This window comes from Lepisosteus platostomus, chromosome 7 (genome assembly GCF_059453375.1).
Source record: "Lepisosteus platostomus isolate fLepPlt1 chromosome 7, fLepPlt1.hap1, whole genome shotgun sequence".
Lineage (NCBI taxonomy): Eukaryota > Metazoa > Chordata > Actinopteri > Semionotiformes > Lepisosteidae > Lepisosteus > Lepisosteus platostomus.
Genome location: NC_142617.1, coordinates 1,683,110 through 1,704,722, shown reverse-complemented (window position 1 = coordinate 1,704,722; position 21,613 = coordinate 1,683,110). Strand labels below are relative to the sequence as shown.

The following is a 21,613-nucleotide window of genomic DNA, read 5'->3' as shown; positions in this document are numbered from 1 at the left end:
AATTTCTTTCAATCAATATACTTAGAAATAGAATCTTTTGAAGGTCATTTTTCCTTCTCTTAGCTGATTTTCCAGCGGTTATAAAAATGTTCTGTTTTTCCTCATATTAAAATATTTTTGAATGACAGGCCGGACACCGTAAGGAAAGATACAAAAATGGTTAAAAAACTGCTGCTTTTAATACCCTAAGAGGTGGATATCTCGTGTTCCCCTCTAAATAAAACAATACTTTGTTATAAATCGCCTACTCTGGAAGACGTCGCGGCTTCGCTACAGCCGGACAGATAAACGTCACCGTGGCGTAATTTCCGTTCCGTTGCTGTGGAAACTGCACGCCGAGGTCGCCAAGACGCAGGTAAGGGAGAGAAAGCACGGAGGTAAATAGTTCCGAAGTTAATATAATCACCTTTAGCTTCATTTCTTAGGATAGCACTATCCTTTTATATAGTTTTTTTTAAGAAGCAGATGTCTGGAAACGTGGCCATATATTTAGAATATCGGTCTCATCGGTTTTTGCTCGTTTTTTTTTCCAAAAGTACGAAACTGTCCAGGAAGACTTCAACCCTGTGATTGAAGGAATGAAGAGAGAAATATGTTCTGTGAGCCCAGTCAGCAGTTAAAGCGCGGACACGCCAGACGTCTAGAAGAACAATCAAAAGTTAACCTCGAATAAATCAAAATAGAGTAACGATTCTCCCGGGTGTGCTTATTTACTGGGCCGTACTAATCCTGCACATCACTTTGCGGCGCACACAGACCTACTGCCTCGTATCACCTGAAGGGTTCGTGTCGCTCGTAAGACACGCCGTCTGGGCTTCCAGGGCAGATGGTTTCTGCATCTGGGCGTTATGAGTGGCACGTTTACACGCGTGGCTTAATGTTTCCCACTGCTTGAATGGGATTTTGCCTTAGGCGAATGAGACCGATATTGCTGTGATCGTCTGTGGTACTACGAACCTTTTATTTTATTTTTATTTATTTTATTTTTAAGCCTTTCTTTTGAAGCGGTTTCACCTCAGTTGGTCTGGTGATTAATCGTGCCGGTTTATTCTTTTATCTCAGGGGGCAAGTATCTCGGTTGCGGGATTTCTTTCAGGAAAGGAGTCACCTGCCTTGATTAACCTCAGGGCAGTTAGGGAGTTACTCCCAGAGCACGTGTGGGACTGCAGCAGGAAGGCGGTGCTCTGCAGGGGAAAAGGGACTTTTATCAATAGAGGGACGCTTTGGAACAGGTTTAATCCTGATCGCCAGATGGGTGGCTTAGATTCGCATAGCATGTATGTACAGAAGGACAGACTGTACAGTGCAGTGCCTTATTTGGTATAAAAGCAAACTTAGGGTGTTCCCAGTCTTGTGACACATGAAAGAATGCCCCTGAGGCCAATAGAGGGATGTTTCTTCTATATAAGGAGGTCCTCCAGGTTTGTTCACACCTCAGCAAGCGCTAACGACATCAGTAACGCCGGCCCAGGTCCGAAAGATCAGCATCCGCTTAATTTATCCGGGGGGTGAACTATAAACTAAATTGTTATTCCAAGAGGGGAAGGGTGGTCTCAGAGTCAGGAGGAAGAGAGATGCTGAGGTCAGCAGAGCGCAGAAGAGGAGCGAGTGGAAGAAATCAAGCCAGACCCAGGCTGAGTTAAGGATGAAGGGAGAGCGTCCAGACGGAGATGCGGGCAGAGAGTTTGACCTTCAAATGGGCCGCTGGGCCACGGTGGCTGGGGAGAGAGCAAGCCGAGCCAGGAGACAGGTGCGCGGCCGTGTGCAAGCAGGAGGTGTGAGCAGCATTAGAGACTGCGAGGTCAGGCAGGGCTGGCAGGAAGACGGAGTGACCCGCAGTGTCAGAGGCAGCGGAGCGATGAAGAAGGATTAGCACAGAGGGGAGGGAGGCGAAGGGCGTTAGAGAGCGAAGCAGTTTCGGCCGAGCAGCAAGCGCTGGGAGTGGGCAGCGCCCCCTACTCTCCCACACCTGGGAGGACCGCCAAAGAGCCGAGCGGTGTTGACATGGAAACAGGATCGGGAAGGAGATCATGGAGCTTGGGAGAGGTGATTCAGGAGGGGATCCTGAATAGTGAAAAAGTTAAGAGTGTGCGGATCTCTGAGGTTTTGACGGAGAAACGTAGTCTTCAGGTGAGGAGAGGAAGGATTGGGAGGAGAGCTGAGAAGGAGGGTTTGGCCAGAGGCATGTGCTGAATACAAGGATGGGGAAGAGCAACAAGGATCCTAGACTAGGGATGATTGAGATCTCATTCATTTTCTTTCTGCGGAGTACAGGGAGCTGGTGAAGGAGAAAGACGATGAAGCAGTGATCAGAGCAGTCCAACGGGTGACACAGAGGGTGAGGGGGAAGTCAATGGAGAAGATCAGAGCCAGCTGACGGACATCTTCATGAGTCTGTGTAGGTAGAGGAAGGGAAGGGATGTTAGAAGTGACCAGAAGAGAAAATATCCCTGCTGAGGAGTCGCAATGGAAAAGGTGAATGGAAGAGGGGAGTCAACTTCATCACAAAAATGAGTAAGAGGACCAGTGGTGTGATGGAGAACAGTGATAAGAATAAAAGAGAAGAGGATTTTACTTTTGACAGCTTGAAACTATAAGACAGTAACAGAGAGAAAAGAAAAAGAGGACATGATGGAGAAGGGCTAGGAGCGAGAGACTGGCTGTCCCATACCATCATCCGATCCAAGGAGATTAAGGGATGCTGTGTAAATTTCCATTCATGCTCCTCATTCCGCATATCACACCAGCTTTTTTTTGTAGATTAGTATTTTGCACACGGACAGCTTTGACTTGCTGTGCAGCGTTTTCCCCTGAGCTTCTTCTGGTTTCCAAATTGAACGTTTCATGGCAAAATCTTCTGCCATTATAAGGACCAATGGGGTTATGAGATAAAAAAACACCGATATTCTTATTACATCTGAGCCCTGCTAAAACAGAGCTGTGATGGCAAAATCAAGGAATATTCACAGGGAGGAGTCTTACAGAAGGAGCCATAGCTATTAAAAAATAAAATAAAAAAATATGAGCATATGGCATGGTTAGTGTTAATGCAGTGTGATCACAGATCACAAAGTGATTATGCTGTTAGAATTATGTTTGCATCCACGCCTAATTCTTGCCCCATGTTCCGAGCTGACATGATCACTTTCAGTTTCACCACTGCTGATGTGCAGTTTCCATTAGGGCCCAGCACTACAAGTACAAAGTCCCACTGAAAGTCTCCTGGCAAGTTACAGACAGAGCTGGCGCAGCAGCACAGAGGCAGGCCTGACAGTCCAGCAGTGCAAGACAGTGCTTCTGAGGCTGCCTGCTTCTGGGTATGGGCCTCCCATCATACTCTGAAAGAGCCCGTGTATCGAGTTTTGCACTCGTCCATCCATGGAAGTCCAAAATGTTCTGTCATTCTTTCTGTGTACTGTGTTCTCTATAAAGTAGGTATGTGCAGCAGTATTAAGCTCTTAAAAAATTGTATTGTAAATACAGTATTAAAGATTGCTATGATTGTGCTTTAACTGCAAAAGACCATGTTTAGTCATGATGTGGCTTAACCGGTACTGTGCCCATAGAGGAGGAGGATTATGGGTCATTATAAAAGAATTACATTGAACTTATTTTACTGTGAAGGAGAGTACAAAATATTCCTCTCAGCTAGGCATTAATCAACCCCGACTCCGAAACATCTGTAAAAAGGATTTCCAGCTGTTTCAATAGCTTCCTCCTGGTCATGGTAAAAGCTGGGTCTAGTCAATAGTTCTGTATCTTGCACTCAAGCCACATGGAAATTCAACCAATCGTTAATCCACAATAGCAAGTACCTAAATGCTCTTAGCCCTCTGTTCCATCCCATACAAAGGCACTTAGGATACTGTTCTATCAGACCTGAACCAACATGTTCCTTATGCCATGGGTGCATTCAGTTTATTCATCCTTAAAGCTGTCACAGAGAGAACAGCTGCAGAAAATTAAAAGGTGAATGCATATTTTCCTTCAATACCGCTTGCATTGTAAAAGCTTTTTACACAAATAATGTGTGCCTGACAAATCAGATAAGGAGAAGAAAATTAAAGAGAGGACTAAGCTAAATTCCTCTCTGCCTAAGTAGCTGCCATATAACATGACCCTGTGACCTCTATTGCAAACAAATAATGTAAGAGGACAGTCAGGTCAGAGTTACATTCTATTGTATGTAACCTATTTTGGTCCTTTCAGGCAGGAAAAGTGTCCATTGACTCAGAAATGACAAGAACATGTTTACATCAGTCAGTCTTTTAAAATTGCCTTCCAGAATCTTTATAAATCAAAACTGGAAAAAGATACCTGACCAGGAAAAACTTCCTGGAAATCAGTAATAGGGTGTTCTTCCTGTGTCATGCAAAGTCAAACCAGACATTCCCTTTTTTCACAGCTCGACTATCGAACTTTATATTCTAACTAAATATGATGTGGCAGGGCATGTTGTGGGTGTTGTCGGCGCTGCAATTTCTTTCACCTCTCAGATAACAATTTGAATTTTAGAAGAAAGTTTGATATTCAAATCACTCTTTATTCACAAAGCTGTTTGACAGGTCAGTGAAGCTGTGGAGCCAGCATTTCTGTTTGTTTATGTGCCTTAAAGAGGGAGAGATGGTTTACATGTTGCTATAAGCTATTTAAAGGAATGCTAGGCATTCATCTTTTATTTCAAATGCTCCCACTGTTTGTACAATAGCTCAAGAACAGCTATTTTGCCATGTCAAGCAACACACTGCCAGGCTGTGGAATGCCAAGTTATCCCAGACTTTTTACTTGGGAGCCACTTAAAATAGCAGTTTCCCAAAATGAATGCTGTTTCTGTTTAACTTTCAGTGGACAAATGGCATAACAGTTCAGAAGTGATTATTTATTAGGGCATAAAGTGATCTTTCTTATGGTGAAAAACGTGGAATAACACACCTCTGAGTTACAGAGGTGTTCGAAACTCTTCAGAAACAAGCTACCTTATTCTTGTATAACACACCTAAGTGCTAGATTTCTTTTTCTTTTTTTTCAGCTGATCTCCAGGTTTTCAATACTTCATGATAGATACTTTATTTATCCCGTGAGGGAAATTGCAGTGCAACAGCAACAGTCAACACAGCACAGTGTAACGAAATGATACAATAAGACAACAATACAATACATACAATATAGTCAGTATAGTCAGTGAAAAGTGCAGTAAAAGTAAAAAAAAATATTATACAGAATTGCTCACAGTACATAATATACAAAAACAGATGTGAAAGTACAGTACACAAAAAGTTGTATTGCACATTATAAATAGAGAATGGGAACGATGTAGAATAGCTTTCTTCCTGTAAAGACTTCACTTTGAGACAAATTTTATTGCATTTGTCATTCTGTGTACTTGGTCCAACCAAGTCCAGGTCTCGGGACCACATGGGCTTTCCTGTTGGTCCTAATGAGATAATTGCTTTTTTGGACCAATGAAACATTTTTGACCGAAGCAGTCCAGTGTCTGTTCCTGGCTCTGAAGCAGGTGTTGATTTGAAGAGACCTCTATGCCCTGCAGGAGCTGACCATTGCTGTTCTATACAACACAGTTTAGCCCATAGCAGCATCACCTCCAAACTTCCAGGGCCAGAACCCAGCGGCTGTTCTAGGTCTCTTGACAACTGTGAGAATGTTCCTGTTAAGCTAATAATCCAGTCACATGGGTGATAAAGAACAGAGGAAGGATGAAGACCTGCAGGGATGAAGACTATGAAGATATTTCTTTGTAAGGTGTTGCTTAATATGTCTGCTAATATTATTTTGCTACAAAGGAAAAAAATCACTTTATCCATAAATAATTATAGAAGAAAGGTTTATAAGTAAATAATTTAAGCAGTAAGGTCAGATCTTAGAAAGCATGAGCATTCTCTTCATGGACAGAAGGGAAAAAAATGAATGCCTTTACTGGAAAATCTATATTTTAAGAAGTATACAGCCTGCCTTCTGTAGCAGTTGAACAAGCTTGGAGAGAAAGTGGCATACCTTCGGTATTCAGTGCTTTAGCTTTCTTTCCTGAGGCAAAATGTACAAAATTCTGTGCATTTCAGGGCATGCTAAAATATAATTAAAACTCGAATTTCGTAATCTTTACAGAAAGCATTTAATTGTTTCTAAGCTGAAAGATATTGTTTGTCTGAATAATGTGTTAACTCTGCCGTCTCTTTTTATATTAGCTGTGCTGTTCCCATTATTATAAAATGTTGGCGACATGTCTACAAACTGCCTAAAGCATTGTTCTCAACGTAAATAAGACTTTTACCTGCCATTAGAGCGTCATTATCTTCAGGATCACACCTGGTGATGACAGATGGGCATAGGCCCCAGCTGATGAGACTTGCGCCCTCAGGTCTTTAAACCTGGGTTGTTTGCACTACCGTCAAAACACAACCACACATTTCATTTAATGGTCAAGTTTATAATTATTTCTCTTAGAGGGCAGCTTGATAATAACGACCCTTCCACTCCAGTAGGACTGTGTAAAGCGCTGGCACTGTGTCACAATCCCAGCTCTTAGGCTCATGGGCCAGGAGTATGCCAATTGGCCTTTTTCCTGAATCTAGGTGGCTTGTCTTGCAGGGCTCCAGATGTGGCAGGAACATCGATGGAGAGACATCCTGCCGATGACGAGACCTGGGGTCCTCCTGGCAGTGATCAGGAGCAGTCTTTACCTCACAAGCAAAACCAAGCTGCGCGGGTCATACAGAGAGCGTGGCGAAGGCACATCGTAAGCCCAGGGATCACTGGACCTCACGAGGGGTGTCTCCACTGCCTGCACACTGTGTGGAACTGTACACCCATCTGATTGTCACAAAACCACGGAACCTTTAATATAAATCATTTGTTGACTGGTGATATAGAGGTTTTCTCCAAACACTAATGCTCCAGTCTTTAGTGCAAAACACAGATGTCTCCTGTATCTGACAGGCTTTTTAAATGCTCGTGCCATTTCAAATAGATGCGTGAAAATCTCGTTTATTGCCTGTTCCTGCTGAGCAGGCAGGGACTTGTTCTGTGAGACCTACGCATGTGAACTTTAATAACAGATCCATTCAAATAAAGAATACAGGTAATTAACTCAATCATTACACAGATCTGAAGACTGTAGTGTAAATATGAATCCTGCCTTTACATGAAAGCCCTTTTCAAGTCAGGAGCTTACAGGTTGTTAATTTCACAGCTCACCTTTTCATATTCTCGAGATTGGAAGCTGCCCCTCATGTGCAATGCCCAGGCTGACCCCTCAACTCCCTCTCTGTCTATAGGACACCCACGTGTTCAAGTACTACAAGGACCTAATCAGCTTTAGAAAAAAGGGGGATCCACGTCTGCTGCTCAGATATGTCAATCCAAAAGAAGTGAGTAAACCAATATGTTTGAAACATTAATTTTACATGTCTCAATTTGCATTTAAAATAAAACAGTAGGATTGTCTGGATTTGTCTGGTGACTTTACACCACGTTTTAGATGCGGCGTGCTCCAAAATGACACAGAATGCTGTTCTCACTGCTTGATTCTGTACTCAATTTTAGGCAGATTTGCTTGATGCTGCTGCTGGGGTTCACATTAGATTTCGGCTTGGTGGCGTAAGTACAGTAATATTGCACCCATTTTTGTGCATTTGTACACTACTTTAAAAAAGTAAAAATATCTAAATGTGCAGTTTTCAGTTAATTGAAGTGAAATATTTAATGTGGCATTGTTTTCATTCTTCCTAATCCATTTGCAAACTGTTATAATACATCTTAATTGAATATTATATACAGTACATCCTAGATTCCTGTACTGTCTTAGGAAACAGTAATAACACAGTAAGGGTGACCTCTAGTGGTAGACAAAGGGATAGCTCTACCCTGGAATCTGGGGAGAGAATAATAATAAAAATTGCTTATACTGGGGTAACACCCCTACTCTTTTTTAGGCAATTTTTAATGACCACAGAGAGTCAGGACCTCGGTTTTACATCTGAACTGAAGGAAAGCACCTTTTAACAGTGTAGTGTCCCCATCACTATACTGGGGCACTAGGACCCACACAGACTGCAGGGTGAGCGCCCCCTTCTGGCCCCACTAACACCTCTTCTAGCAGCAACCTTAGCTTTCCCAGGAGTCTCCCATCCAGGTACTAGCCAGGCTCACACTGCTGAGCTCCTGTGAGCTGCCGGTGGTGAGTTGCAGGGTGACATGGCTGTTGGCCAGGTCACAGCTAGTTTCTGACCATTATAACAGCACACTTAGAACTCCTTGTCTATAAAAATAAAATGTTTGCTTTAGTCTTTATTTGTGGCAAGGTTTGGCTGTGACCTCTAACAGTTCGACCCCTCACACTTTCAGATGAATGCAAAACGTGGGGTTGCTGTTCTTTTGTGTTCAGGATTCGTTTTTTCCCCCCCTTTTCAGACAAAATTTCCTCCAAGCATCTACTACAAGATATTCACGCACCGCCCGATAGTGGACATGTGCGCCAACAGCCCCAAGGACTACACCTGCCCCGCAGCCAGGCGGCCCCTGCCGGGGCAGATCCACAACCGCGGGCGGGCTGCGGGGCAGGAGGACCGCTCGGGCTGGTACCGGCGGGAGGAGAACAACGGCTGGAGGCTCCTCTCGGGCAAGGTGTGGCGGGGCCTTCCCGCGGGGCCGCACTGCTGAGCCAGGCCTGCGGGGGGCGCTCTCCCCCTGCGCCTGCGTCCACCCGGCCACGCGCCCGCTCACGGGCCGTTCAGAGACCAGAGCACCTGGCGGACATGTAAACTACGCCCAGAAGGGGCCAAAATTCATCCCTGAACTCAAGAACCCCTCTTCTCTTCGTATTAGTCTGTTAGAGTGCGCTACATCATGGTCCTCATTAGTGTGATTACTGAATTTGCACTTTGTATAGATCCAGGCACATATTTGTCCACTGCATGGGACATGACATTCTCGGCAAAAACAAGAATAACAGAATCTCGAAATACTCAGAGCAGGTCCTATTATTGTATACACTTGCTAAGGAATAACCCCTTTTTTCTGTGAAGTTCCGACCACTTATTAATCCTTTCGATCGATTTTGTTTTTTTGCTTGTTTCTTTGTTCAAAAATGAAGTTGCGTTATGTAACTGATTTCCTTTTTCACGAAGGTGTGATACGCCGCTCTTGTGTTTCTGTCCGTTGCTGTTATAAGATTTGGTTAATGGGCGACCCCGTAACACTGGACTCTGCGGCGAAGAAAACGGAATTCCATTACTCCAGGATCCAGAGGCGCCAGGAAGTAGGGAGAAGGAGGAAGCAGAGGAAAATTGATTGGATGAAAAAGATGTGAGTTTATTATTGACTAGGTAAAATTCAGGGGGTGAGTTTTATTACTCCCCAGGTGCCAGGAGTAAACCTTGCTGTGGCTCCACATAAACATTCTAGAGGTTTGAGAAATTGCCCTGCATTAGCAGAAGGCACTGCTGGCTGATGAGTGGCGTCTGTGTGCACTGCCCAGGTATGAAGACGGCCTCCTGCAGGCCCGCACAGAGGACCCTGACGCGGCTCTGCTCGTGGACAAGGCCGCAGAGGGCATGATGGCAGCGGTGGATCAGCTGGGGCCCAGCCACGTGCTGGAGTGGGAAGTGGACGAGCTGCTGGAGTGGACCAACTCCCTCAACTTCGAAGAGTGAGTCGCCGCCGTGCAGACGCGCAGGCCCGCCTCCCTGGCGGTCAGGTCCGCTGTATTGTCAAGTGTCCTGCCCTCGTGTGCTGCCACAGAAGGTCCTGGTACATGTCAGTCAAAATGCCAGTTTAGTGCTGCAATTAAATGAATATATCAAATCAAGTCAGTTCCAAGTCCCACCCCTTTTCCCAATTTGAACACAAGAAACTTTCTTGCTGTACGGATTTGAAGCATATCAAACAGCTCTCCTGCGTCGCTTGATTAAATATAATTATATTATGATATAAATCTATTATATATATTTCAAACATGCTCTATGCGAACCACCTTTGCCTTTCTCTCTACATCTCTGTCTCCTTTTCTTTCTCTGTCATATACACACAATCGACTTTCAGTAGAAACGTCTTGCTCTTTTGAACACTTAGAGTTAAACATGGACCACATGTTTTGGAATACCTGCTGAAAAGCAGCAGTAGAATGTACAGTATTTATAAATGCAATGGAAGTGTTGTACTAAATTCATGAGACCCATGGGAAAAACTTTGCTCTTAGTTTAGTCTTCTTTTCTGTATTTCAGGTACATGAATGGATGGAAGGAAACAGCAATGAGTGGTTTTTCAGAGTCCTATAAAGGTAAAAAAGAGAACTTATGATGAAGAAGATTACTGGAGAAAAATACCCGTGTGCACTGACACACACAATGACAGACGTGAAAAACACACATTCCTGATAACATACTTCTGAGTTTTAGATAATGTAGAATAAAGTTTACCAGATTTTAAATTACTTGTCTTTCTCCTTTTTGTGATTAAACATTTGGAAGGATTACTACACTGGTGGTTGTCTCCCATGCTGGAAACTAGTTGTTAAACATTATTTTTATATGATTGTTGTATGATCATTTGACCATTATTGTGTTTTACAAACACAAGACTTTGGAAAGCTATCATTTGGGAGTTCGGTTTCTTCTTGTTCAAAACTATTTCTGTTCTTTTCAAGTCATAATTTTTTAATGTTTGAAGACCAAATATTGAACTCAAACACTTTCTTTCTATAACAACAATTTATAGTTTGAATTAATTCAGAAAACTGAAGATTTAGAACTTTAGAAAACTGATGTGATACAATGAGAAGAAAGCAGACTGCAGACTGATTTCAGTGTCTAGTACTCTGTATAAGTACTGTAGTTAAAATTAAAGTCCATCCCAGAGACACATTAGCTCCTCGGGATAAAGTTCATCCTGGTTTCTGCAGCATTAAGCAGACTAGCGAGCATGTGACTCCCCTTGCAGGGGATGCCAGTCCATCACAGGGAGCGTCCTGCATGCTGCTCCCCACATAATACATGTTGGACTGAATAATACATAATAAATTGAGTTGGACTGAAGCAGCCGGGGTAAAGAACCTCTATCTGGGGCAGGGGCTGAGTCCGGGGGGTAACCCACTACGATTTGCCACCCCTGTCAAATTCAAAAGAAATACTTTAAATAAATCACTTGTCAGAGCTGCGGTGAGAAAGCTCTGCTTTGTAGTTGAAACCACATGGAGTTCTAAGCAAAAGACATTTTCCGTGCAGGACTGCGTGGGAGTTGCTATGTTATGCTGTGTTACAGCCCTTTCTGCTGCCAGCGCTTTGACACGGTGGCCTGTCTCTGTTACAGGTTCGAGGCTCGTCGTCTCCCAGCACGACCAGTGCGAGTTCACGCGGTTCTCCCAGGAGGGCAGTCAGGCAGCCACCGACTGCAGCGCCCTCACCTGTCACGTCTCCAGCCAGTACCAGTCTTACAGCACCCCCCTGCTCTCCAGGGCTAGCGTGGCAGAGCACGGCTCCCACAGCAGACAGATAAAGCAGCTGGCACTTTAGACAGACAGGAGTAGAGTGTCCAGTGTGCACCGAAGTACAGCGCTCTCCCGTTAGGAGGCCATGACAGCTTTCCCCTGCTTACTCATGTTTCGGTTCGTGCCAGAAAACTGATGGTGTTCTGATGGTGAAAACTGAAGGGCTCTGGCTCTTCATCAGGGTAAATATTTAACGTGATTAATCTGTTCCTTCAGGGTACTAATTTCAACAAGATATATCAATGGTAACGAAGGTCTGAAAATGTAGTACACGTTCATATGACTTGTCCCTGTTTTAAATGAAAATTATTTTCCCCCATGTTTGAATTCTCAATATTTTACACGCGTTGCCCCAAGACACTGTCATTTTCCATGCTGATTCCTAATAAAGCTGTATGTGGAGCTTTATTGTGTCTTGTGTCTGTGGATCCTCTGTTTCACTGAGGCCGGCTGACTCTAGGGTCTGTTTCTCAGTAAACTAGACGTACATCAAGGCATCAGCAGTCTGCAGCCTGCTCCCTGGCACCTCCAGAATGAGTAAGAACTGGGAACACCCCTGTGCTCTGTGCTGGATGCTGAGATGTGTCAAGTGTATGAGTCAGTGCTAGTATTATATGGGTGTCGTCCTAAACTAGAATAAAAAACTGGATTGACAGTACACAGTTGTGTTTATACAGGTTCATGTAAAACCATAAAAGCACTTCAATTATGATCCCTTCTATTTTAATAATAATAATAATAATAATAATAATAATGTAAAAAGATGGTGTTTTTGAATTTTACACAAAAAAAAAGAGGGGGCACCCGGATTTGAACCGGGGACCTCTTGATCTGCAGTCAAATGCTCTACCACTGAGCTATACCCCCTGTCTGCGAAACGCCTGCCGATGGCCTATACAAATCAACTAAGTGTATCGCTGTTTTCTAATGTAATTTTAAAAATTGTAATATTAGAACTATGTGTTGGCCGCAAGTACTTAATAAAAGCAAAGTTAAACTTAATTGTTTCTAAGCTGATAGATGAAGATTTCTATCTTCGTTTCGGACTTTTCAGAGCTGCCATCAGCGGAAGCATCGTCATTTGTCACGTGTGAGGAGTAACGGTGAGCCGGAAGTACTCGGTGTGGGGTCATTAGGAAGAAAGAAGCCGCCGGATCAGTATGGTGAGATGAGTTTTTATTTAAAAATCTCTTGTTATAGGGAACGTGTGATTTACATGCTGCTCTTAAGCCAAGATACTTTTAACGGATTTTGTCAGCGTTACACTGAAGCTGACGTGATTGTACAAGAGGTTCATTTAGCTGAGTTTTGATTAGTCACTGCTCTCCGCGAGTTCAGTTATTCACGTCAAAATATGTCTCGGGCCTTGTTTATTCCCGTGCGTTGCTGAATTAACAGGCACTAATGTGGTATCTACTCATCAGTCTTAAAGATTTGTTGGTTACCAACGTGACAATCAAGCGTACTTTGTGAATACACGGAGCGACGCGAAACTGAAAGTGCTCTGGTCCTGATTTGCAGTATCATTGCTCTTGGGACACTGGTTATCCGACTGTCGCGGTAAAATGCCCAAATCCTGTCGGTGATCTTGACTCCCTGCAGGAGTCACTTTAACCCTGGGGTCGCTCTGGAGTGGTGAGGTTACTGTCCATCACCCGGGCGGGTGAACTGAGTCCTCTCATTCCTACACAACAAGTACATGGGATGAATAGGGTCATTGTTCATCATTACTGTCACATCACAGGCTTTCACACTGGGAGAGTTCTGGACAGGTATATAAATTCAAGGATTTATTAATAATTGGATTTGGGGTGAAATGCATTGCTTACACACCTGAGCGGTCTCTGAGATTCTCCATTTGAGAACCATTGTGATCAAGGTCAGTCTGCGGTTGATCTTTTAACGGGCGATGTCGTGTTGTGGGACAGTAGACTAAGCTGCCCCACAGTTCTTTGACAGTCCCTGCAAAGCGCTGCTCATGGGGGCACTGCTGTATTTCAGAATACTAGAGGTCTTCGATCACAGCTGAAGGACAGCATCCCCGTCACAGGGCTGTGTCCGCAGTCGGGAACCTATGGCGTACCTGACACACTGCGCAAGGGGTGAGTGACCGCTCCGTATCTCACTCGCGGTCTGGATCTTCGTGGTTCCTCTCTCAGACTCAGACCGACATGTCCCTTCCTTCCCATCGCTGGATTTGACTTCTTCATGCACGGGAAATACATTCTTGCTTGTTCTTTTTAAAATGAAACCCATCCCATCATGGTCTGAAGAAAGAGCCTGTTGACTGCCCCACGAGTCGTTAATTGTGACTGCAGCTTTACAGGATAAAAATGTGAGCTGTTTCTTATGGCGTAGAATCAGTACTTCATTTATTTTTGAGGAGGAACTTTAATTAATTGGATTACGTCATTACAGAGCTAGGCCATAACATGTATGAATAAACTAGAAGTTGCAACGGTGTTTTTAGCAAATAGATTTTGATAGAGTCTGAAGTTTTCCATCCTTGTCACTGGCTTTCAGCTTCTCCAGCGTGAAGAACGAACTCCTGCCCTCCCACCCCCTGGAGCTCTCCGAGAAGAACGTAAGTGTTTCAGCTGGTATGTGCACTGGTAACCGAGAAGTTTTACATTTAAGCACCATTTTACTGAAGTTGATTCTTAAAGTGGATGGCAGACCGATAATATAAAATATATATAATCATATTTTGTCAGCTTTACAATCCTGATTTAGCCCTTGGTGCTTTTCCTAAAATAGCCATAGTTCCCGTGTCTTTCGGGTTGTCATGTTGTAATAAACTACAGCTCTATGAAGTGCTACTATGTCAGACATTGCATTTAACATCGCTGCTTCGTTTCTGCTAGTTTCAGCTCAATCAAGACAAGATGAACTTTGCCACGCTCAGGAACATTCAGGGACTTCATGCACCTCTGAAACTGCAGATGGAGTACAAGGCAGCAAAACAGGTACCCTCTCACCAGCTGTCTTGAAGGGGGGTATGTTTTAGAACACATATGTTTAAGAAGCTCAGTCCAAAATTCACTTGGTTAAGTTAATAACCATACTAAAGGTGAACATCAGAATCTGCCTTTGCAAAATGTCATCCTTTGAAGTCAAGTGGAGATTAGTGATAAATGACATTATGCTTTTTTTTCTGTCACACTTTCAAAAGCTGTTTGTATCTATTGTACCCATAACAATATCCTGCATGCTGTGCTTTTCCAGATACAGCGTTTGCCCTTCCTTCAGAGTTCAAACATTGCACTAGATACTCTCAGAGGAAATGACGAGTACGTTGGTTTTGAGGATATATTGAACGGTAAGTATTCAGAACTCCCTACAGCAGTTTGAAGGATGGCGTTGGGTCATTAAACATTAACAGTTCCTGGAAGCTGAACCCCCATTTTACTCCAGGCAATGTTTCCTTTTTTCTGTAAACAGAAACCACCAGGGGTACACAGGGGACCATTGTGTGTGGACAGCTGGGCTTAGATTGATATTGAGAATCACTCTCCAACGGCTTTTATTTCAACTTGGTGTTTTTTTTATTCGCAGATCCAGCACAAAGTGAAGTCATGGGGGAGCCCCATGTCATGGTGGAATACAAAACGGGTTTGCTGTAAAAAAATTCACGTTACTCTGTGTGATTGTTTGACATAAGACAAATGTGCTTCTTTTTGCTATATTCTAACCATACAGGACAAAGTATTTTGCATGGTTAGAATCAAATTATCGTTTAAAGATTTCTAATAAAGCTTTGTTTGCTCTCTTTATTTAGTATTTTGGGTGTCAGACTTTGATTTCATTAACAGTATGCTTTTTTCAGTTAAAATGATCATGGACGTAAGGCTGTGCCACTTGTATAGCATGTTGGTATTGTCTGGTGAAAGATAGTATATAAAGGCATGAGTTGAACTTACCTCTGCAATGTTTAATACCAGTTTGGATGCCTTCAGGATTTCTGCCGAATACTTAATGTTGTTAAATCTAAAGCACATTAAACCTTTGAATACGTTTGTTTCCATGAACACACAAGGAAGACAAAACAGTGAAAAGATTTCTTTAAACATTTAATCCAAAACGATGCCAATTCTTTCTAACACTCAGTAAATTAAGTTGCTTTTTATATATTTTGTTAGATTTGGAAAAAAGTGGTGAAGATAAAATGCTGAACACACAACTTGAATGGTGCAAATAAAATTGTCCAGAATATTGTGCAGCACTGAGGAAGTTCGGCAGTTTAAGAGAGCTGAAGATGCATCTTTAGCAGTTAAAACTTATCTAAAAACAAGATATTCACTGCACATACAAACCTAAAGCACTTGAAATCTTGATTAAAATAAATCTCACGTGAATCCTGAAGTTTTGCTCCTATAGGTTTTTTTGTACTGAAATTGCTATAGCACTGTGACCTCTAGTCCAGTTTCTCCTCCTGGAAATAGTCGGCGTCGTTCAGGTAGTCTTCAAACATATCAAATTTCTGAAAGAAGAGGGTAAATAGTCTTACTGCAGCTCCTGTGTTTTCGAAACCTTTTGGGAGTTTTTGAAAAGTAAGAGAACATGAGCACCATCAATGCTTTAAGAGACATTTCCGATATATCTGCAACAGTATATCGGGATCGGGGTTCCTCAAGTCCACTGACAGTCCAGCCCGGTTTGTCCAGTTTATCCTTAGCTGATCTTATTATAGATAGATAATTCTTTATTAATCCCGTAGGGAAATTGATGTAAATTATTGCTCTGTACTCTAAACAACTCCTTGGTTATCAGTGATGACCACAAACACATCTGAACAAGGGGAGTTCAAACTCCTGAAACTCTGCAATTTTCTACCTCTGCCTTCTGTTTAAATATGGTTAAATTCATGTTTAAATATGCCTAACTCAACCAAATGTATCTGGGGTAGCTGTATGGTTCAGCTGGAACCGAAAACTGAAGGTTTTCGAACTGTGAAACATTCTACAGTGAAAAACAGGTGGAAAGATGGCCGAGTCTAAGTAAGTAAAAGAGTTTGGGCTGGCGTGACCAGGCCTGGGAAACCACCTTGCAAAACAGACCAGAGCCAACAAGTAAGAGACGCTCTGAATCGTCACCCTGTTCTGTGGCGGCGGTTAACTTCAGGTCACTGCTGTTACAAGTCTCCCGAGCTCCAAGCATCCTAGTTAACTGTCGGTTCCAGCTGTGCCGAGTATCCGAGCAGACACACCTCTCTAATCCAGCCTCGCTCGTGCAGCTGCTGGAAGACCCTGCTGACCGTGTCCTTCACCGGCTCGTCCGCAGGCCTCTCCTGCTCCTGCAGGGCCGTGCAGCACATCCTGGACAAGTGGTACTTGAAGTGCTGCAGGCGATGGTAGACCCGCGTGCGCTGGGCGCAGACACTACCCACGTGCAAGTCCTGCGGGAGGAAGCGGAGAGGTGATGCGGGCACAGGCCTCCGAGACAAGTCCCTTGTGAAGTTTGGGCTGACTTCCTACACAACTCTGACCCTAGCAGCAAGCCGCTCCTCTGCCTTTCGCTGTCTCCAGTTTAACACGGGCGGAGCGGTGGCTCTGTGGCTAAGGATCTGCGCCTGTGACTGGAAGGTTGCCGGTTCAAATCCCGTGGCCGGCAGAGGAATCCTACTCCGTTGGGCCCCTGAGCAAGGCCCTTAACCCCAACTGCTCCAGGGGCGCCGTACAATGGCAGACCCTGCGCTCTGACCCCAAGCTTCTCTCCCTGTCTCTGTGTCTGTGTCTCCATGGAGAAAAGCTGGGGTATGCGAAAAGACGCATTCCTAATGCAAGAAATTGTACAGCGTCAGTGCGGGAACGTTTTCACCAGCCTTTTCAGGAACAGGTGGCCCTAGACCTCATTGCTTGCGATAGCCAACCTGGACCCTTCCTGCAATTCCCACGGCCTTTCTAGGTCTGGACACATGGCATTTGCGATCACCCGGGTTCCACACGTGCCGGGATGGGAGCTGTCTTCTGCAGCGCCAGAGCAGGCCGCTCTCACACAGCCAGCGGAGCAGGCAGCCGGCAGAGGCATCACGCGGAAATCATGGTTAACACCGCCAGTTTTCTTGGGTCTCTTTTTTCCACGTCTCACACGGAATAACACTTCTTGCCCTCGGCATGTCTTCCCATCTGTGACTCAAGTCCAGGGCGCACAGCTCCCCCCCACCCCCCGGCCGCAGGAGCGTGGCTCCGCCACAGGGGGGCCTACCTGCGTGTCGCTCGCCATGAAGCTGTCGCTGCGCAGCGTCCTGCTGTCGTAGAGCTGGCCCGACAGCCGCACGGTGAACTTGCTGTGCCGGTGCATCTCGCAGGCCTCGCACGGCCGCCCGCGCAGGCCCGTCAGGAAGATCTGCACCGTGGGGTAGCACTCCACCCGCTCCTGCGTCACAAAGCGCACGGCGCTAGCGAGCGCACCCGCCCCCTCCCCTCCCCTCCCTCACCGTGTCTGCTGGTCTCATTAAAAGTTCTTGTAAATTGCACACTCTCAAACACCCTGGTCCGCGTTATGATTTACGTGCCCCGCCAACAGGGAAGACTTTGCTGGACAGGGAATGGGGGGAATTACTCCGCGCACAAACTTAGCAGACGGAAAACAAACGTTTAACGGGGTGTTTTGTGAAGCTCGTTCGGCGCCGGTGAGGAGGGCGAGAGACGGCACCTTGTAGCGATCCCTCCAGCGGCTCCTCTGCTTCAAGTTCTCCAGGCGCGGGAGCACGAACCTCTGATCGAAGTAGTACAGCGAGTTCATCATCTCTTTGGCGTACTTCTTCCTGCGGCTGCCGTCTGCTCGGGTTTTCAAACAGGCTTCAATAAGGAACCGGCCTGTCTAACCAATCAATTTCCTTTGTTTAGACTGTAGTAACTGCACCCCGGTAGACCAGAGGAGGTCCCCTGCAGCACCAGGACTCCCCTCAGCCACGACAAGGCTGTGGCCCAGCTCGTCCCCCACAGCCCCAGGGATCTGCAGGATTATTGGGGATCAGTGCGAGTGTGGTACCCCAGCAATCGGCAGGTCTCAAGGCTGCCCAGCCCTGGTCTAGGGTCAATCAACACAGAGGGGTTTTGTTTTTGTTCTTTAAACGTATGATCAACATCTACTCCTGCACAGGATTCATACAAAATGAGAAGCCTTACCATAGAGAGACTTGAGGAAAGACTCGTCCAAGGAGTTAATCAACAGCGCTTTGACCACCACCTGGAAGTGGCTGTAGTGGCTGCCTGAAGAGACTGGACAGAGAAAACCCCCAAAATACAAAGGTTACAGCGGAAAAGCGCGAGTTCACACAGCGACCAGCTCGAGCCCCAGCTACCCCCTCAATCAAGCCAATGCTGCAGAGCAGGCTCTCATCAGAATATAAACCCTGCTGTCCAGGTGCTCCAGCGCGATCTCGTGGACAGGCTGACTGCTCCCTCGCCTTCATCTGTAGTAACTCAGTGTCTCAGGAGGAGAGTCTATTGCACTGCTTTCTCGACTAGCTAGCAACATGGGAAAGTTACTTCAATGCCATTTAATGAAGTCAGCATACAAGAAAATGAATAAGGCCTAGTGTACATTATAAGCACCACAAAAGTCGTTAAAACGTACCAGACACTGTTGGTTGCAATACTAGTTTTTTTTTTCATTTCTTCAAGCCTCTTAGTATGTATGGCCCATCTATAATGACCGAGGTCTGCTCTTCCTGAGCACGTGGCTGTCAGGGGGACCCCTCTCTGTCTGTCCCCTGGTCCGTACAGGAGCGACCCCCACCCCCCGTATCCCACAAGCCTCCGCTCTGCCCGGGGCAGCCCATAATCCACCGATTTCTTTTTTGGGGGGAAATCGGGGTGACTGCTGTCCCGGCCGAGTGGAGGGGGGCGCCCCGACTCACACAGCGAGAGGTGGTGAGAGAGGAATGCTTTCTCGGGGGGCTCCCTGTCCGTCTCTCCGGGGCTCACGTCGTCGGGCTCCTCTGGTTGCTCCTCGTCGGCTACGATGAAGTCTTTGAGGCTGTCATCGTCCTCCTCGGCGCCGCTGTCCGACTCTCCGGCAAGGGCCGGCTCCTCTTCCTCGCTGGAGTCCTGGCAGCGAAGGGGCACAAACAGGGGTTCAGTATCGAACAGACGTGCGTGACAACACGCTGAGCACCACTTATTGTCCACCTTTATTCCATAAATCAGTTCTGAAGCTGTCTTTCATCTAAAGAGACACTGTCACAGTTACAGCGATCTATGTAGATCTTATAATTACTTGGTAAAGTAACACATTTCCTCAGCCACCATTTCCCCCCAGCTATTTGTAAAAAAAAAAGTAATCCCTAACACAAGCTACTTGTCAACTGTGACTGATTTTTCAAAAGTAACTTTCCCCAATACTGAGCTCCTGCGTGTAGCCGTCAGGCACAACTCAGAGACTCCGATCAGCCCAGGCCGGACGACTTTAGAAGCTGGGAGTGAGCTGAACACGCAAGAGACATGCAAGCTCCACATGCAAGGCCCGAGACCCAGGAGCTGCCTGAGCGCCCTTGCGCGGTGTCGGCTGTCATTGCGCAGCGCAATCACCTCCAGGGCGGTGTGCTTGAAGCTTGAGCTCCGGGCTCTCCTCCGCTCCGACAGCTCCCGCAGGGCCGCCTGCCTCTCCCTCCTCCTCTCACTCGCAGAGCTGCCCTCCTGCCGCTCGCCGGAGGACTCCGACTCCGACTCGTCCCTGTAGAAGCTGGACCGCTTTTTCGCGACCACTCTCCGGACGGGCCGGGCGTCCTCCTCGCTGTCCGGCGAGCTGCTGTCCTCAAGCACGGCGCTGGGCTGCCTTTTGCGGCGGGCCCTGGCCACCACGCCCTCCTCGTCGCCCTCCTCCCCCCCGGCCGGGACCGGGACCGGGACCGGGACCGACGCCGCGCCCTCCTGCTCCCCCGTTGCGCTGCTGTCCGAGTCCGTGTCGGCGGCGGTCGGACCCGAGGCGTCGCTGCTCCCGCTGTCGTGCAGGTGCGACAGGAAGCCGAGCCGGGTCCGCCTGCGGTCCACCCGCGACGCCCTGGGGGTTTCACCGGACCGGGTCCTCCGGCGCGTTTCGTAGATTTTGCTGGTGGCCCCGCTCGCCATCGTGCGACGCCTGCCGATAAAAGACACCGGAGCCAAGAACGGCTGTCATTACAGATTTATGTCCTCCAGTCTGGCTCGTTTCAGAAGGCTGGGCTGACCACTCGCGAGCAGCTGTGATGCTCGATACCACGGACAGCGCGTTTCCCATGGATTCGTCCCTGGCCGACGGGGGTCGTGCTTGCAGGGTGAGACCGAGGGGATGGCGGTTGAGGGTAGATCTCAAATGAGCAAGGCAGCCAAGCGGGACCCTGATCCGGCGAGTCTTGCAAGGGGAGTGAGTGCCCCCCCTGCCCAGATACCCTCTACCCACGCAGCTGGGTCTTGTGCTCCCGGCGGCGGAGACAGGGGCGGCAGGCATGAGCCGGACCCAGTGCAGAGACTCGGGTTTGTTTTAATCTGATTACTATCCGTTTGCGACTACTGTCGCTCCTTAAACTTGATCCGTGTTGTTTAGATTAGCGCAGAGCCGATGCATCACCGCTTCAATCACCACATAATGGAGTCTTTTGCTTTACTGTGCACATTTACGTTACTGTATACTGTAGTACGTTACACCACAGCCCAGGGGTGAGCTTGATTATATGCCAGTTTATTCGCGAATGTGGAGACCCTACAGTACATTTTGCGCCGCTCTGTGGGGGACTAAATAAACACGACCCTCCATCTCCAGACGGCCGCAGCTCATTCACGCCCCATGCGTCCGCCCTGCTCTCGGTGCCTTCAGCTGCGCGATACCAACCAGATTATCTCGGCGAGCTCACACCCGACACTTCATCGATGTCTCAGTCAAAGAGTCCACACGCAGGCTTTGGACAAGGCAGGGCTATGGATGAAAACGTCCATAACGCTGCCTTCGCATGTGGATACTTCGCGCGCTACGCAGGTTTTTATTTTGAAAAACGAAACCCCACTTCCTCGTAAACATGCCATAGAAACTACAAACACAACAAACACTTTCAACAGGGGGAGGGAAAGAAGTCACAGTGTCACCTGGTGGCCGGTGGGAGGTACCATATTTTGGAATCGGGAGAAAGTAATC

General features: G+C 46.4%; 3 protein-coding genes and 1 non-coding gene across 8 annotated transcripts; 2 read left to right on the top strand and 2 right to left on the bottom strand.

Moving 5' to 3' along the window:
* The first annotated feature begins 243 nt into the window (after positions 1-243).
* c7h11orf65 (chromosome 7 C11orf65 homolog) lies at positions 244-11,908 on the top strand. 4 transcript variants are annotated; one of them, XM_088638445.1, is made up of 9 exons: positions 244-355; positions 6,607-6,754; positions 7,293-7,385; positions 7,561-7,614; positions 8,428-8,640; positions 9,188-9,321; positions 9,494-9,664; positions 10,239-10,294; positions 11,323-11,908. In XM_088638445.1, exons 2-9 carry the CDS (start codon positions 6,632-6,634, stop codon positions 11,523-11,525), a joined length of 1,047 nt encoding a protein of 348 aa, XP_088494571.1. In that variant the 5' UTR covers positions 244-355; positions 6,607-6,631; the 3' UTR covers positions 11,526-11,908. The 4 variants fall into 4 exon arrangements, with proteins under 4 accessions (XP_088494571.1, XP_088494572.1, XP_088494573.1 ...); XM_088638446.1 differs by having other exon boundaries at positions 320-377; XM_088638447.1 differs by lacking the exon at positions 244-355 and adding an exon at positions 1,487-2,398.
* Positions 11,909-12,295: 387 nt separating this feature from the next.
* trnac-gca (transfer RNA cysteine (anticodon GCA)) lies at positions 12,296-12,367 on the bottom strand. Its single transcript has one exon. It is a non-coding gene; the product is annotated as a tRNA-Cys (tRNA).
* Positions 12,368-12,530: 163 nt separating this feature from the next.
* Positions 12,531-15,280, top strand: pomp (proteasome maturation protein). Its single transcript, XM_088638441.1, has 6 exons — positions 12,531-12,663; positions 13,502-13,602; positions 14,024-14,084; positions 14,365-14,466; positions 14,726-14,819; positions 15,056-15,280. Exons 1-6 carry the CDS (start codon positions 12,661-12,663, stop codon positions 15,121-15,123), a joined length of 429 nt encoding a protein of 142 aa, XP_088494567.1. The 5' UTR covers positions 12,531-12,660; the 3' UTR covers positions 15,124-15,280.
* A 276-nt stretch (positions 15,281-15,556) lies between these two features.
* On the bottom strand, positions 15,557-21,516 carry ccdc82 (coiled-coil domain containing 82). 2 transcript variants are annotated; one of them, XM_088638438.1, is made up of 8 exons: positions 21,314-21,516; positions 20,035-20,584; positions 19,365-19,554; positions 18,631-18,723; positions 18,155-18,318; positions 17,705-17,875; positions 16,707-16,895; positions 15,557-15,980 (listed from the first exon to the last, which is right to left on the bottom strand). In XM_088638438.1, the coding sequence occupies exons 2-8, from the start codon at positions 20,572-20,574 to the stop codon at positions 15,915-15,917; spliced, it is 1,413 nt and encodes a 470-aa protein (XP_088494564.1). In that variant the 5' UTR covers positions 20,575-20,584; positions 21,314-21,516; the 3' UTR covers positions 15,557-15,914. The 2 variants fall into 2 exon arrangements, with proteins under 2 accessions (XP_088494564.1, XP_088494565.1); XM_088638439.1 differs by having other exon boundaries at positions 18,155-18,279; positions 21,314-21,515.
* Positions 21,517-21,613: the final 97 nt, after the last annotated feature.